The sequence below is a fragment of the Anabas testudineus genome, unplaced genomic scaffold (genome assembly GCF_900324465.2).
Source record: "Anabas testudineus unplaced genomic scaffold, fAnaTes1.2 Contig285arrow_ctg1, whole genome shotgun sequence".
Taxonomy (NCBI): domain Eukaryota; kingdom Metazoa; phylum Chordata; class Actinopteri; order Anabantiformes; family Anabantidae; genus Anabas; species Anabas testudineus.
In genome coordinates this window covers 49,940-67,391 of record NW_022872814.1, presented here as the reverse complement: position 1 = coordinate 67,391, position 17,452 = coordinate 49,940, and the positions used below count along the sequence as shown (strand labels likewise).

The following is a 17,452-nucleotide window of genomic DNA, read 5'->3' as shown; positions in this document are numbered from 1 at the left end:
GATAACAGATACACTGCTGATCAGTACGACAGAACATCTTCATCACCTCATCGTGACGAGAGCAGATGTTCTCCTGGAGCTTCTTGGAGGGCTCCACCAGTTTGTGTTTCTTTAATGGAGCTGCATCATAATGAGGTTGGAGATGTCTCTTACAAAATGAGGCCAGACAAACCTGACAGGATTTGAGAGCTTTTCTTTTCCTACTACTACAGACATCACAGGCCACATCTTCAGGTCCAGCATAGCAGTGATCAGCAGGAGCAGCTTGGAGTCCAGTCTTCTTCAGCTCCTCCACTAAATCTGCTAACATGGTGTTTTTAACCAGCACAGGTCTCGGTGTGAAGGTCTGTCTACACTGAGGGCAGCTGTAGAGTTTCTTACCATCCTCTTCATCCCAGAAATTGTTGATACAGTTCATACAGTAACTGTGTCCACAGGGAATAGTCACAGGATCCTTCAGTAGATCCAGACAGATGGAACAAGAGAAGGTTTCTCGGTCCAGCTGAACTCCTTTCTGCGCCATTTCACCTCTCAGTGTCAACAACTGTCTGAGTTTCACTTTGTTAGAAGTGAAACTAGTTTGAGCTCTGATCTCAACAACATGTGTTTGTGCAGTGAATGGAGTCTGTCAGCTCTTACACTTCACCACATGTTGGTTCCACCCATCCTCAAACTGTAGATCGGAAGAGGAGGGCTTGAATTTTTTGAACAAGTCAAACAAGTAGTTGAGCAAAAAAAAAAAAAAAAAAAAAATTCTTTTTATAAAAATCACTCAAAACTTTGAATCACACAGGGTCTAAATGCTCCTGATCAATTTTCTCTAACATTATTATATTATATATTATTGTTGTTGTTATTAATTTTCTTGGTGAAATTCTTCAGCTGCATTTTAGGCGCCAAGAGTTCAGGTTTCTTCTCATCTCTTCCTCTGTCACATGTTGGTTCCACCCATCTTTACACTTGAAGATTAAAAAGAGGAGGAAACAAGAAAATCTCTGTTCAGAGTCCAGCTCACTGTGAGGAGGAGGAGTTTCTCAGCAGGCGTGTTTCAGGGTCCACGTATGTCTCACAGTCTTGTTCTTTTACCACTCAGCCAAGAACATGTAATAAAACATGAGTTAATAATATCTAGCTGGAATAAACTCAACAGTGATAAATTCTGTTTCCAATTTATTAAATGGTCTGCACTTATATAGCGCTTTTCTATCTAACTGGTACTCAAAGCGCTTTACACTGCATCTTATTCACCCATTCACACACCAATGGCAGAGCTGCTATGCAGCTGACCTGGCTCACCCCTCACCAGGGTTAAGTTGGGGTTCAGTATATTGCCCAAGAATACTTTGGCATGTGTTGTGGCAGCCGGGAATCAAACCACCGACCAGCAGACAACTGCTCTACCTATTGAGCCACAGCCACCCCAAATGTTGAGAAATGTTGAGGCGGATGTGAAAGCAGGTAATAAACGTCTCTGTCACTAGGAGGAGACAGAGCTCCACTGAAATATTATCACTGTGGGGACGTGTGTGATGAAATTATGATGGTATGGTATTATGATGAAATGTTTACTTAAATATCAATTAGCCTTAGAAAGTACAAGGTCTGAGTTCAACAACAAAACAAACTGATTTTAATTCGTTTTGAAGCCAATTCAAAGGTGCAGTGGGTCAAATGTTGGAATCTACTACGAGGTTAAGTGAAAAGATAAAATATAAAGTTCATGGAGTGAAACATCAGTCTCCTGTGGGAAAGTCCTGCATTAAAACTAAAGAACCAGACAAAGCAGCATTATCTGCTGCTGTGAGAATGAGAAGGAGCTGATTCACAGATGAAATATCAAAACTACCCTTCTTATAAAAACTAATGAATTCTATAACAATGTTATTTATAAAAGCAAAATAAAAATGGAAGTTAGAAGAAATAAAACAAAATAAAGAGCTGCACACTATTATCTGTCAGTGGTAATTAACACATCAAAGTCCTGTCATTAATTATTAAACCTTCATCAGGTTAGTGTTGACAGGTGTCACAGGGCCAGGATCAGACTCCAGAACCAGAGAGGACTTTTGAAACCAGAGTGAGTTTAAAGAGGTTTATTACAGAAAGGAATACAATACTAATGTGATGAGCTCCAGTAGCATCACAGCTGAAGAGGGGCGACTTCAGGTGGAGGTCTAAGAGGAGACAGAGTGAGCTGGAGTCACTCTGTTAGAATACTGAAGTAATAGAGAGTGGTTGACTTAAGTGAGAACAGTGAGGTGAGCTGGGAAGTGAGGAGACGACTAGAAGATGATGATGATGATCCAGAAGTGGTGTAGAGGTGAGAGGTGATGTAGGACGTCACAATCCAAGATGGCCGGTGTGGATCAGAGAGCACATGGAGCTAAGGGAAAACCGGTGGAAACAGAACGTCCTGGGCCCAGAGATAAAATCTACTGGTTGGTTTCAGGAACATGAAAAGTTAATGCAGAAGAACAACGATCAAACAATCTGACATCCACAATCCAAATATCAGTGATAAGACAGGTCAGGGGTCATACACAGAAGAGCTGTTCCAAGAGGTGGTTGATAGAGCAGATCTGAAAGCAGAGTGGAGGACTAGTGATGGGAAGTTCAGCTCTTTTCAGAGAGCTGAGTCTTTTGGTTCAGCTCCCAAAGGTGAGCCGGCTCTTTCGACTCCTAGGGTTTTTGTAGGCCTTTATATTAAGAATAATGGTTTGTGTGTTGAAAACCCTTTCATGTGCAGTGTTTTTATGAGAAGCCTTATAACTGACTAATTTTGTGCATTTATTCTGTTACAAAACCATTTTGTTTAATATTTGAATCAAACTTTTTTTATTGCACAAATTAAAACTGCAAATAAATCCACAGAACAGAACCAAACAGTATTAATGTCCGCAGTAAAGGTTGGGATTCAAAGAAGTCCGATGCCTCAGCTTGGATGGACTGATCCTCCCATCTGATGCCACGATGCCACTGTTGACCAATCAAAACAAAGTTCTGCCTTGAGCAGAGCTCAGGCTGAGTCATGAGTCATAGACTGAGAGGTCCAAACAAGGAGGTAGAGTAGAGCACAGGGAGGAATAGAAACAGGAGCAGATCAGATACAGGGAGGAAGGTAAGTGGAGGGGGAGAACAATAGGTTCAGGCTGAGTCAGATCCTGGTAATGAGGAATGTGAGTCAGACGAATGACACAGAACGAGGAACGACACAGTTCTGAGAGAAAAACACTCACGGTACCAGAGGTCAGCAGAGTCTGGTCAAAACAGAAGGCAGGTCCAGTGAGGGGAAGTCCAGCATAGACAGAGGTCGTAACAGATGATCAGGTTAAAGGTTAGAACTGGATTCACTCTCAGGTTGATGTGAGACTATCTGGTAAACTAGGAGACCGACGGACCTGCTGATAATTCAAATATTCAAAAAACTTTATTAATCCCAGAGGGAAATTGTTTTGCCTCATTACCATTGTTCTCAACACAAATATAAATACACATAACCAATAACATCAATACAGACAAACTCAATATATGACGCTCATGCAGTACACACTAAAGATGGAACAACACCAGAAAGAAACTGAAACACAACAAAAAATGAAAGATGGCAAAATTTAACAAATGCTATTTAAGTGATCTCTGTTATGTATCTCAGACAATAACCAACTGAACCTTAAATTAGTTGAGTTTACAGAACTCAGCATTGACTCCGAAACTTACAAAGCAAAGTCCAGCATAGAGAGGCTGAGTGAATGTGGTCTGGACTCTGTGGAGGAGAGTCATGGTTTCAGAGACGCTGTAGAAGGACAGAACACCTGCTCTGTGATCCAGGTAAACTCCTATTCTGGAGGACGGAGGACCTGAGACTGGAGTTCTGATATTGTTGTACATAAATAGGTAACTGCTGTTGTTAAATTTTAATGACCAAGATTTATCATTGTTTCCAAATCCACATTCATTCCAGTTCCCTGTTCTGCTGATATTCTTGTATGCGACTGCAACATAAACTCCTCTCCCGGTCCACTTCACCTCCCAGTAACAACGTCCAGTCAGACTCTCTCTACTCAGGACCTGACAACATCTAGTGAATCTGTCTGTGTGACTAGAATAAGACTGTTGTTCACTCATTACTGTAACTTTTCTGTTTCCATCAGATAATAACAGTTTTGTGTTTGCTGTGTTTGGATCCAGTGTGATTTCTTGTGAGTATTTTAAGAATCCAGCTCTGGTCTTTGGTTCTGGATTTGACAGTAAAACATCCACTTCAGTCTCTGTCTGTGAGATATTTGTCCATGTCTCCCTCAGAATGTCCTGTAGTTTGTCTCTGAGCTCTGACACAGCTGCCGTCACATCCTCAAAGTATCTCAGAGGACGGATATTGATGCTGGATGAGTGTGTAGATTGACTGAGTGCTGACACTGAGGGGTAGTTGTGTAGAAACTGGGTGTGATCCTCTGTGTGTGAGAGCTGCTCCAGCTCAGCGTCTTTCCTCTTCAGCTCAGTGATCTCCTGCTCCAGCTTCTCCTGAAGCTCTTTGACTCGACTCACTTCAGTTTCCTGCTGGGATCTGATCTGCTGCTTCACATCAGACCTTCTTTTGTCAATGAGACCAATCAGCTGAGTGAAGATCTTCTCACTGTGCTCCACTGTTTTACCAGCAGAGTGATTGATAGCCTCCACCTCCTGTTGAAGCCGCTTCACCTCTTTCTCTCTGTCCTGGATTCTCTGCTGGAGTTTTTGTCGACTCCACTCCAGCTCTCTCTGCCTCTCAGTCCTTTCTGCTGCAGCTGAGACTGTGTCGTGACCTTTATGTTGATCCACAGAGCAGAGATAACAGATACACTGCTGATCAGTACGACAGAACATCTTCATCACCTCATCGTGACCAGAGCAGATGTTCTCCTGGAGCTTCTTGGAGGGCTCCACCAGTTTGTGTTTCTTTAATGGAGCTACATCATAATGAGGCTGAAGGTGTTTCTCACAGTATGAAACCAGACATTGAAGACAGGACTTGAGAGCTTTCAGTTTTCTCCCAGTGCAGACATCACAGGCCACATCTTCAGGTCCAGCATAGCAGTGATCAGCAGGAGCAGCTTGGAGTCCAGTCTTCTTCAGCTCCTCCACTAAAACTGCTAACAGGGTGTTTTTAACCAGCACAGGTCTCGGTGTGAAGGTCTGTCTACACTGAGGGCAGCTGTAGAGTTTCTTACCATCCTCTTCATCCCAGAAACTGTTAATACAGTTCATACAGTAACTGTGTCCACAGGGAATAGTCACAGGATCCTTCAGTAGATCCAGACAGATGCAACAAGAGAAGGTTTCTCGGTCCAGCTGAACTCCTTTCTGCGCCATTTCACCTCTCAGTGTCAACAACTGTCTGAGTTTCACTTTGTTAGAAGTGAAACTAGTTTGAGCTCTGATCTCAACAACATGTGTTTGTGCAGTGAATGGAGTCTGTCAGCTCTTACACTTCACCACATGTTGGTTCCACCCATCCTCAAACTGTAGATATGAAGAGGAGGGAACAAGGAAGTAAATGGACAGAGTGGAGCTCTAGAGCAAACGAGGAAGGGTTTCATTCTTTTTACAAGTGAAAGAAAAATAAAAAATAAATTTCTCTATTAAAATCCCTCAAAACTTTGAATCACACAGGGTCTAAATGCTCCTGATCAATTTTCCTCTAACATTATTATATTATATATTATTGTTGTTGTTATTAATCCTCTTGGTGAAATTCTTCAGCTGCATTTCAGGCGCCAAGAGTTCAGGGTTCTTCTCATCTCTTCCTTTGTCACATGTTGGTTCCACCCATCTTTGTATTTGAAGATTAAAAAGAGGAGGAAACAAGAAAATCTCTGTTCAGAGTCCAGCTCACTGTGAGGAGGAGGAGTTTCTCAGCAGGCGTGTTTCAGGGTCCACGTATGTCTCACAGTCTTTTTCTTTTACCACTCAGCCAAGAACATGTAATAAAACATGGAGTTAATAATATCTAGCTGGAATAAACTCAGTGATAAATTCTGTTATCATTTATTAAATGTTGATAAATGTTGAGGCTGCTGTAAAAGCAGGAAATAAACGTCTGTCACTAGGAGGAGACAGAGCTCCACTGAAATATTATCACTGTGGGGACGTGTGTGTTGAAATTATGATGGTAAAGACATTTCTCAGCAACTTTCATTTAGCACTGCAGCTCTTTAATATTCTATATTTAACATTGTAGACATACTGTTCACAATCAAAACTGTTGGTTGGTTAGAATCATATAAAGGTGACGTCTCCTTTTCCTCAACAAAGTCCTAAACTGCTGAAAAGATTAATTAAATATTAATTAGCCTTAGAAACAACAAGGTCTGAGTTCAACAACAAAACAAACTGATTTTAATTCGTTTTGAAGCCAATTCAAAGGTGCAGTGGGTCAAATGTTGGAATCTACTACGAGGTTAAGTGAAAAGATAAAATATAAAGTTCATGGAGTGAAACATCAGTCTCCTGTGGGAAAGTCCTGCATTAAAACTAAAGAACCAGACAAAGCAGCATTATCTGCTGCTGTGAGAATGAGAAGGAGCTGATTCACAGATGAAATATCAAAACTACCCTTCTTATAAAAACTATTGAATTCTATAAAGATGTTATTTATAAAAACAAAATTAAAAAAAATGGATAAAAGGAAATGTTGAAAATAAAGAGCTGCACACTATTATCTGTCAGTGGTAATTAACACATCAAAGTCCTGTCATTAATTATTAAACCTTCATCAGGTTAGTGTTGACAGGTGTCACGGGGCCAGGATCAGACTCCAGAACCAGAGAGGACTTTTGAAACCAGAGTGAGTTTAAAGAGGTTTATTACAGAAAGGAATACAATACTAATGTGATGAGCTCCAGTAGCATCACAGCTGAAGAGGGGTGACTTCGGGTGGAGGTCTAAGAGGAGACAGAGTGAGCTGGAGTCACTCTGTTAGAATACTGAAGTAATAGAGAGTGGTTGACTTAAGTGAGAACAGTGAGGTGAGCTGGGAAGTGAGGAGACGACTAGAAGATGATGATGATGATCCAGAAGTGGTGTAGAGGTGAGAGGTGATGTAGGACGTCACAATCCAAGATGGCCGGTGTAGATCAGAGAGCACATGGAGCTAAGGGAAAACCGGTGGAAACAGAACGTCCTGGGCCCAGAGATAAAATCTACTGGTTGGTTTGAGGAACATGAAAAGTTAATGCAGAAGAACAACGATCAAACAATCTGACATCCACAATCCAAATATCAGTGATAAGACAGGTCAGGGGTCATACACAGAAGAGCTGTTCCAAGAGGGGGTTGATAGAGCAGATCTGAAAGCAGAGTGGAGGAGACTAGTGATGGGAAGTTCAGCTCTTTTCAGAGAGCTGACTCTTTTGGTTCAGCTCCCAAAGGTGAGCCGGCTCTTTCCACTCCTGAACGGCTCTTAATTTAGAGAAGTCCGGTGCCTCAGCTTGAATGGACTGATCCTAACATCTGATTGGCCACGATGCCACTGCTGACCAATCAAAACAAAGTTCTGCCTTGAGCAGGACTCAGGCTGAGTCATGAGTCATAGACTGAGAGGTCCAAACAAGGAGGTAGAGTAGAGCACAGGGAGGAAGAGAAACAGGAGCAGATCAGATACAGGGAGGAAGGTAAGTGGAGGGGGAGAACAATAGGTTCAGGTTGAGGCAGATCCTGGTAATGAGGAATGTGAGTCAGACGAATGACACAGAACGAGGAACGACACAGTTCTGAGAGAAAAACACTCACGGTACCAGAGGTCAGCAGAGTCTGGTCAAAACAGAAGGCAGGTCCAGTGAGGGGGAGTCCAACATAGACAGAGGTCGTAACAGATGATCAGTCCAAAGGTTAGAACTGGATTCACTCTCAGGTTGATGTGAGACTATCTGGTAAACTAGGAGACCGACGGACCTGCTAATAAAGGGACAGGAGAGACACAGGTGCTGGTGATTGGTGATCAACAGGTCACCTGACAGAAGAGAGAGGAAACAGGGAACAGACCAAATCAGGAAATCAAGGGCAGACAGGCAGGAAGAGGAGGAATCATGACACAGGGTTTAGTCAACCTGCTGAAAATCACACAACTATCTAACAAAGTAATGCTGCTCAAAACATCTCATCTCTTTTCTTTACACTTCATTTTTACAGATGTTCACTCAGAAAAGCAGTTTTGTTTCTCAGCAGCATAAAATCAGTAGAACATATTCACTACATCCTGGTTGCAGGTTTCCTGCCGCCCGCTGGTTTGACCTCGTGTTGTCAGAACCGTGGAACGAGAGTGAAACAGTGGGAATTCTTCACTTGTAATTGTTCTACATCGATCTGTGAGTGAACAAACGTGACACATGAGTGTATACGGAGCACAGGAGTCTGCTGACTGGACAAAATCCACACATAGAAAATCTGAAGAATGACAAGTGAGACAAGTTCATTTAAATGAAGGGTTGTTGTAAAAATGTAGATACACTGGAAGAAAACAAGATTATGTGAGAAGAGGGAGTAGAGACTGGAAATGAAGTGGAAAGGAAAAGAATTCAAACCAAGAACTGTAGAAAATACTGATTAGTTATGGGACTGAATACTGGAAATCAAACATGTTTGATCTCACTGTTTAAAACAACTAATAAAGAGGAGAATGGTCACACTCTCTATTACATCTTCTTCATTTGATCCACTTCAAAACATGATAACTTTACACTTTATACTGTTAAAGAACAAACTCGCTGGTTCTGAACCTTTTGGGCTCGTAGCCCCTTTTAGAAACAGGCTGTGGTTCCTTCTCATGTAAAGACGTTGTCAGACGTCTGCCCTCTGAACTTCTCACGTGGTTTCATACAAGTTGTCTAGTGTTTGACAAAAGGAAGTAAAAATACCAGAATTAGTATTTTCCCAGTGTATAATTATTAGTGGTGGGTAAATGAAGCCTCATGAAGACCTCAGTGACGGTGACATCTGGTGGACAACTGAAGCCATAGCAACCTCTAAAGGGCACGACTGAAGCTCTGTCACTGTTTCAATAAAAGTTCAGAAAAGTCTGTGTGGTCATTCAAGTGTTTTCTTCAATCATACAAAATAATGATTATATAGTCATTACAATAAAATACGCAGATGCCCTCTCCCATACTCGAAAACACATTCCAGATTAACCCAAAGAATCAATGCAAATTATAGTATTATTATTATTAGGGTTTATTATCCCTAACAGGATTAGAGATCCTTCCTACTTTGTAAATGATCAGTGTTTGAATTCAGCAACGTATCTTTTTTTGTGTGATGTGTTTTTAAGGAAAACCTTTAAAGATAATAGTTTGTCAGTTGAGGACTTGTATGGTTGATTTGAAATGATTATTTACAGAAGCAGACATGTCAGTTGTCTTCACAGATTTTTATTGAGAAATCTAACTTTTTCTACTGTAGCAGGTTTCAGACGGCTCATGTCTGGCACGCAAGTGTCGCAGCATAGATGATTTATTGTTGCTGTAAGACAACTCTTGTGTGCAGAGCAAACACCGCACCTACAAGCAAATTGTAATCTTGAGACCCATTTAAAAATGAAAAATACAATTCAATTGTGGAAACATAAAATGTATGTCATAAACTGTATTATACCTTATTTTGTGGTATGAGATCAAAATGATCCCGAACCTTAGAACGTCGCTTATTGGTGGTACTCGCCATGAAACTTGCCAAAATACTGTCACTCTCCAAATCTCTGTTTCCTCACAACCTCATTTTGAAGCATAATGAAGCATCTTATATAGCTGATACAGCACCAAACCACTCAAATCTGTAAAAGCTGTCAAGCTGTCACTGGCAGCACTCAGAATGCATTGAAACTCCATGAGTCAATGATACACACTGAAAGACTCTGAGCCAATAAGAAGCTTCAAAACATTTTGAAGGAATGAAGCGCGAAACGAAGCGTCATCGGTCACATGACACAGGTGTTTTGATACAAGCTCCGACACAGCATTTCAAATCACTGCACTTCAGGAAGAGTGACACAAGCTCTGTAGCCTCTGTTTTATTTGCCCATGACTAATAATTATACAAAAAAAGTACATAGAAAACCCAACAATCCCATTTGAGCAAGCTTTAGGCAACAGTGGAGAGGAAAAACTCCCTTTAGAGGAAGAAACCTCCAGCAGAACCAGGCTCATAGTGGGCGGCCATCTGCCTCGACCAGTTGGGGTGAGTGGAAAGAGAAGAGAGAAAAGAACAGCAGGCAACAAAGACAACAACAAGCAGCAAGAACATTGGGCAGATGAACTGGATTCTGGAGATGTACAGCTCCAGGCCGAGGATACCTGCAGAAAAGTACAGAGAGAGGGAGACAGAGAGGAGGAAACACAACTACAGGAGAGAGAAGACACAAGTTAATGATGTGCAATGGTGGCATTTGCATTGATATAGGAGAAAGGAGAGAGGAGAGGAGCTCAGTTTATCAGTAGAGGTCCCCCAGCAGACTAACTTATAGCAGCATAACTAAGAGATGGTTCAGAGTCACCTGATCCATCTCTAACTATAAGCTTTATACAAAAGGAAAGTTTTAAGTCTAGTCTTAAATGTGGAGAGGGTGTCTGCCTCCAGAACCTGAACTGGGAGCTGGTTCCACAGGAGAGGGGCTTGGTAGATAAAGGCTCTGCCTCCCATTCTACATTTAGAAACTCTAGGAACCACAAGTAAACCTGCAGCACCGGTGGAGAGGTTATGAGAGTCAGAGTCACTCCCCTGCCAGGATACCTTGAAGGTTTGTCCAGACAAGTAAGACCGAAGCCAGGCTAGAGCTGAACCAGAGATGCCCAAGTCAGAGAGTGCAGTCATAAGGATCTGATGGTTCACAGTGTCAAAGGCTGCATAGGTCTAATAGAATTAAGACAGAGGACTTACCTGCAGCTCTTGCCACCTGTAGGGATTCCACAACAGTCAGAAGTGCCGTCTCTGTGGAGTGACCACTCTATAACCTCTCCAACAACCTCCTTGATGTAAATCAGTCTGGCTTTAAATGTGCAAATGGTGAATCAGGGAGTTCAGCGGGGTACCAGCTGGGAGGAGGTGGCATCAGGTTAGTGTGAAGGTCTGGGTGTGAGCTGCTGTAGTGATCCAGAGAATCAGCAGTGACAATGATGGTGGTGATCCGGAAGTGGTTGCCGAGGTTGAGAGGTGAGTCTGATGTCTCTACCAAGATGATCGTTCAGACGGAGAGTAACTGGAGCTGAAGGAGACAGGTGGAGACTCTGGCTGGTAATGGTAGAAAAGTTCTGGGTGAGATGGTTTGCAGAAGCAACTAGATATCTCTACTGTCTAGAGAGGGTCAAGGTTATTCACAGGGAGGTCCAAAGAATAAACAGAGCTGGGTTGAGTGAGGAGAGGAATGAGGACAGAATCAGGTCCGGTACTAAGAGGAAGGTGTAGGAGAAAAGAGCAACTTCTGTATGAGAGAAGGCAAGAGATACTAAACAGGACAAGGGTTCACAGACAGGACATGGGTAGGAGATGGGTTCTGGGTCACAAGGTCACGAGTGAAAAACACAGACCTCTAGTGGGAATTTATGGTATAAACATTCAGCCTATGTGTAGAAGAATTTATGTTTTCTTTATGGTACATATACCTAGTTCCTCAGGAATCATGTGGAGGGAAGTATAAGTATGAGGGTTAGAGAGAGGTAGAGCAAGACATTTACACGATTGTGGTGTTTTCTCCATGCCGGCATGTGTGTATTAAATTGAGATGGTTCATCACACTGAGTCCTTCCTTGAAGTCTACTAAGATTTTAATACATTTAGAGAGAAAGGAAACATTTCTACAACAAAGGAGAAGAAGAGGGAGAGAACAGATCAGGTGAGAATACACTCACGGTACCAGAGGGTCGGAGCAGTCTGAAGGTAAAGGCTGGATAGTGTCTCTCTCAGGTCGAACAGGTGGTAGGAGACAATGTACCTGCTTATAAAGAGCGGGAATTAAACAGGTAACAGACCAAATAAGGTAATGATGGAAAGACAGGAAGGAGTAACTGGAACCGTGACACTGGATTAGTTACTGGTAGAGAAAGGTGGTGTTTGTAGGACATTTGTATGAATTTACTCTAGTGACTCTAGTTACAAGAAATATGTGTTTTATATTTGAAGTTAAATCTGAACTATATTATTTTAAAACAGACCACTGCTGTTGAAATTATTAATAATGTTCCAACAGTTCCTGCATCTTCATGTATTTTACAGACCAAGGAACTTTCTTTGCTCTGATTTAATGTCTGGAGGAGCAGATATTTTAGGATAGAGACACTCATCACCATGAAGAGACAGACGTGTGAGACAGAACGGGTGCTGCTGACTCCGACCATGAGGATAAGAAGACAGATGTGTTGTATAGTTTGGTGAGAAAGAGAGTGGGACATGATTCAGATAAATAGCTGTGTAACAGATCTTTGTTCATTAGCTGAAGCTTCTCATGAGAGTGTTACGATGTATATATAGGTTGATTCATTGTCTACATTTAATGTTAACATGTATTTCAGGTTTCATGTAAAGATCGACTTCATTCATAGAGTTGGTTTAATGAAGACTCTCAGTTATGGGAACAAAAGATAAACAGCATCTTTACTTCTTGTCATCACAGTATTTACTGTTTTATTAGATCTGTCAAATTTACTCCATTTCAATTTACACAATGTTCAGAACAACATCCCTTTGATAAAGAACCATCAATTTCTAGGTTGGATTTCTAAGAAATCTGTTGTGATTTCTGTTCATATGCAGTGGAAGAAAAACATCAGCAGACAAATCCATTCAAAGAAATATTCAACAAACGTTATGAGCAGAGAGAAGTTATTGTCATGTGGAGTAATGTCAGTTTGAGTAAAGAAAAGTTGTCATGAGCAGTGATATCCTTCATGACTAAACACAGGAAACAGCTCCAACTCAATGAATTCAACAAGAATCAAGAAATGATGAGATAATAAAGACGTTCTGACAATTCTTGTTTGATTTGACTGATTTCTGTGAAGTAATGTCACAAAAACATGAGGAAGAAATAAGATTAAACATTAAATACATTACTTCTGTCTATTTCAGTTTACAGAATTCTGCAGTGTCTTCATAATAAGGAAGCCCAAGTCCAGCATAGAGAGGCTGAGTGAATGTGGTCTGGACTCTGTGGAGGAGAGTCATGGTTTCAGAGACGCTGTAGAAGGACAGAACACCTGCTCTGTGATCCAGGTAAACTCCTATTCTGGAGGACGGAGGACCTGAGACTGGAGTTTGGATATTGTTGTACAGAAATATGTAACTGATGTTGTCACATATTAATGACCAAGATTTGTCATTGAATCCAAATCTACATTCATTCCAGTTCCCTGTTCTGCTGATATTCTTGTATGCGACTGCTACATAAACTCCTCTCCCGCTCCACTTCACCTCCCAGTAAAAACGTCCAGTCAGACTCTCTCTACTCAGGACCTGACAACATTCAGTGAATCTGTCGGTGTGACTAGAATAAGACTGATGTTCACTCATTACTGTAACTTTTCTGTTTCCATCAGATAATAACAGGTTTGTGTTTGCTGTGTTTGGATTTCATCCTACATAACATGAATTTCTATGATAAAACAAACTGATAAAACTTTAATCTTCACTACAAGAGTACAAGAGATCATTTGAAGTCTTCAGTCTGTAGCCTAAGAAAGATTTACTCCAGTCAAGTCAGTTTTATTTATATACAGCAGCACTTTTCATACACAATGGATATTCAATGTGCTTCTCACCAACATTTAAGCAAATTGATCAATACAGGAAAATCAGGATATTATATTTTTTATAATATTTTAACCACTAATTTGTCAGTGGTGTGAGGGGAGTGTGTTTTTGTAATAAATACGTGAGCACTCAAAGAGCTTATTTTATCCAGAATCACAGAGAACAGCTCTGGTAAGTTTTAGTCTTTTACAGTTACTGGATTTGTTTTTGAAACTTCCTGTAGTTTTAATGATCTTTGAACTGTGACTGATGGTCACTGCATGTTCAATGTAACTCTAATTATTAAATAAGACAAACAAATTGAATCTAGTTAGGAAGTTTATTGATTGTACTGTTAGTCTGCAAACTCTTCAAGTCATGTATATGAATCTGAAACCCATCCTGACTCATTAGCTGAACTTGATCTGTCAATATATGTAGTAAAATTAAAGGTAAACCCTTGTACGTAACCAAACATGAATTAAATACAAAGAGCACAGATGATCACATCTGTTTCACCCTTTGATCTTTTAATATCAACTAGATGACATAGTCAAGTAAGATTCACAAAAATGTGATCAGTAAGTTCATCATGAGAAATTCAGTTAGAGGATTTTACAAACATATTCTCCAGGAGTATTTAATTAATTCTGTGCCCTCGACCCAGACGGTGTTCCTTGTAACAATGGTCGTTCAGTCAGAGTCCATTTTTAGACAATATTGTACCTAGCTAAATAACACTGTTACAGTTCAGACCTCCGACCAGCAGGGGCAGTGTCTTGTTTCTTGTTTCCTGGTTTTGTGGTTCTCCTTTCCAGGGGCGTGTCTCAGCTGGTCCAAGTAGTAAAGGTGTGTTGTTGTTAGCAGGTGTTTCGTCTTCTGTCTTTACTGTCTCTGTATTTTAGTTAGTCCTCTTTCAGTTTGTCTTTGTCTAGTGTGTCACCTGTCAGTCTCGTTCGATGCCTTGTTCCCTCCACTGACCTTTTCCCCGACCTCTAGCTCTCGTTTGCTCCATGGTTAATAAGTGTTGTTATTGATAATAGTCAGTTCGTTTGTCTTTCCAGTCAGATCATTAGTTAGTTCAGTCAGCTTGTAGCAGCTGTTAGTTCCTGCTTTGTTCACTCTTAAACTGTTTCCTGTTAAAAACAGTGAAGAACTGGCAGCACAGTCTCCATTATTTTACTGTAAAATGAACAGTGATTTAAAGTGGAAGAAAAACATCAGATCTCTCTCCTCTAATTCTCTGTTAGTTGATGATTTGATAACTGACCATCAAATAGACTTATTCTGTCTGACTGAAACCTGGCTGCAGCAGGATGAATATGTCTCTCTGAATGAGTCGACCCCCTCAAGTCATGTTAATTATCATGTTCCTAGAAGCACAGGTTGGGGTGGAGGAGCAGCAGCAATCTTGTACTCAAGATTATTAAACAACCCCAAAACTAAACATAGTTTGAATTCATTTGAGAGCCTCACTCTTAGCCTCTGTGATCCAAACTGGAAAAATTAAAAACCAGTCCTGTTTGTTATTGTGTACCGTCCTCCTGTCCCTTATCTGATCAGTCCAGTGACTCTTATTCTCCTGTTTTACAGGAACAAACACAAAGAAATACTCAGAATATCACCTGAGCTCTTGTCTCCATTATTCTGTTGAGTTTCCCTCCATCCTGGCAGATCTAACTGCTTCACTAGTTGCTTCAAACTAATTAGTTAATTAATTAAATACATTACTTCTGTTTATTTCAGTTTACAGAACTCTGCAGTAACTCCATCTGAGTAAAAAAGCCAAACTCCAGCATAGAGAGGCTGAGTGAATGTGGTCTGGACTCTTTGGAGGAGAGTCATGGTTTCAGAGACGCTGTAGAAGGACAGAACACCTGCTCTGTGATCCAGGTAAACTCCTATTCTGGAGGACGGAGGACCTGAGACTGGAGTTTGGATGTTGTTGTACAGAAATTGGTAACTGTTGTTGTCGCATCTCAATGACCAAGATTTATCATTTAATCCAAATTCACTTTCAGTCCAGTTCCCTGTTCTGCTGATATTCTTGTATGCGACTGCTACATCAACTCCTCCTGTCCCGCTCCACTTCACCTCCCAGTAACAACGTCCAGTCAGACTCTCTCTACTCAGGACCTGATAATATTTAGTGAATCTGTCTGTGTGACTAGAATAAGACAGTTGTTTCCTTATGAATGTAACTTTTCGGTTTCCCTCAGATAATAACAGTTTTGTGTTTGCTGTGTTTGGATCCAGTGTGATTTCTTGTGAGTATTTTAAGAATCCAGCTCTGGTCTTTGGTTCTGGATTTGACAGTAAAACATCCACTTCAGTCACTGTCTGTGAGATATTTGTCCATGTCTCCCTCAGAATGTCCTGTAGTTTGTCTCTGAGCTCTGACACAGCTGCTGTCACATCCTCAAAGTATCTCAGAGGACGGATATTGATGCTGGATGAGTGTGTAGATTGACTGAGTGCTGACACTGAGGGGTAGTTGTGTAGAAACTGGTTGTGATCCTCTGTGTGTGAGAGCTGCTCCAGCTCAGCGTCTTTCCTCTTCAGCTCAGTGATCTCCTGCTCCAGCTTCTCCTGAAGCTCTTTGACTCGACTCACTTCAGTTTCCTGCTGGGATCTGATCTGCTGCTTCACATCAGACCTTCTTTTGTCAATGAGACCAATCAGCTGAGTGAAGATCTTCTCACTGTGCTCCACTGTTTTACCAGCAGAGTGATTGATAGCCTCCACCTCCTGTTGAAGCAGCTTCACCTCTTTCTCTCTGTCCTGGATTCTCTGCTGGAGTTTTTGTCGACTCCCCTCCAGCTCTCTCTGCCTCTCAGTCCTTTCTGCTGCAGCTGAGACTGTGTCGTGACCTTTATGTTGATCCACAGAGCAGAGATAACAGATACACTGCTGATCAGTACGACAGAACATCTTCATCACCTCATCGTGACGAGAGCAGATGTTCTCCTGGAGCTTCTTGGAGGGCTCCACCAGTTTGTGTTTCTTTAATGGAGCTGCATCATAATGAGGCTGAAGGTGTTTCTCACAGTAAGAGGCTGGACAGGTTAAACAGGACTTGAGAGCTTTCAGTTTTCTCCCAGTGCAGAAATCACAGGCCACATCTTCAGGTCCAGCATAGCAGTGATCAGCAGGAGCAGCTTGGAGTCCAATCTTCTTCAGCTCCTCCACTAAATCTGCTAACATGGTGTTTTTAACCAGCACAGGTCTCGGTGTGAAGGTCTCTCTACACTGAGGGCAGCTGTAGAGTTTCTTACCATCCTCTTCATCCCAGAAACTGTTAATACAGTTCATACAGTAACTGTGTCCACAGGGAATAGCCACAGGATCCTTCAGTAGATCCAGACAGATCGAACAAGAGAAGGTTTCTTGGTCCAGCTGAACTCCTTTCTGCGCCATTTCACCTCTCAGTGTCAACAACTGTCTGAGTTTCACTTTGTTAGAAGTGAAACTAGTTTGAGCTCTGATCTCAACAACATGTGTTTGTGCAGTGAATGGAGTCTGTCAGCTCTTACACTTCACCACATGTTGGTTCCACCCATCCTGAAACTGTAGATCTGAAGAGGAGGGAACAAGGAAATAAATGGACACAGTGGAGCTCACTGTGTTTGAGAGCAGGAAGTAAAGGGAGGGTCATCAGGCTTTGGTTCATTCCAGAAACAGGAGCGGTTTTAGAGAGAAA

At 41.5% G+C, this 17,452-nt stretch overlaps 2 protein-coding genes across 2 annotated transcripts; both read right to left on the bottom strand.

Moving 5' to 3' along the window:
- Positions 1 to 40: 40 nt before the first annotated feature.
- On the bottom strand, positions 41 to 523 carry LOC113147909 (E3 ubiquitin/ISG15 ligase TRIM25-like; the record flags this gene model as incomplete). Its single annotated transcript, XM_026339655.1, has 1 exon — positions 41 to 523. A coding segment is annotated over exon 1 (483 nt), but the record flags the coding sequence as incomplete, so codon positions are not given.
- A 1,421-nt stretch (positions 524 to 1,944) lies between these two features.
- LOC113172023 lies at positions 1,945 to 17,169 on the bottom strand. Its single transcript, XM_026375218.1, is given in 7 exon segments — positions 1,945 to 3,401; positions 3,718 to 5,550; positions 10,909 to 10,924; positions 11,061 to 11,196; positions 11,877 to 11,962; positions 13,085 to 13,575; positions 15,946 to 17,169. Coding segments are annotated over 7 exon segments (3,834 nt in total). The 3' UTR covers positions 1,945 to 3,353.
- Positions 17,170 to 17,452: the final 283 nt, after the last annotated feature.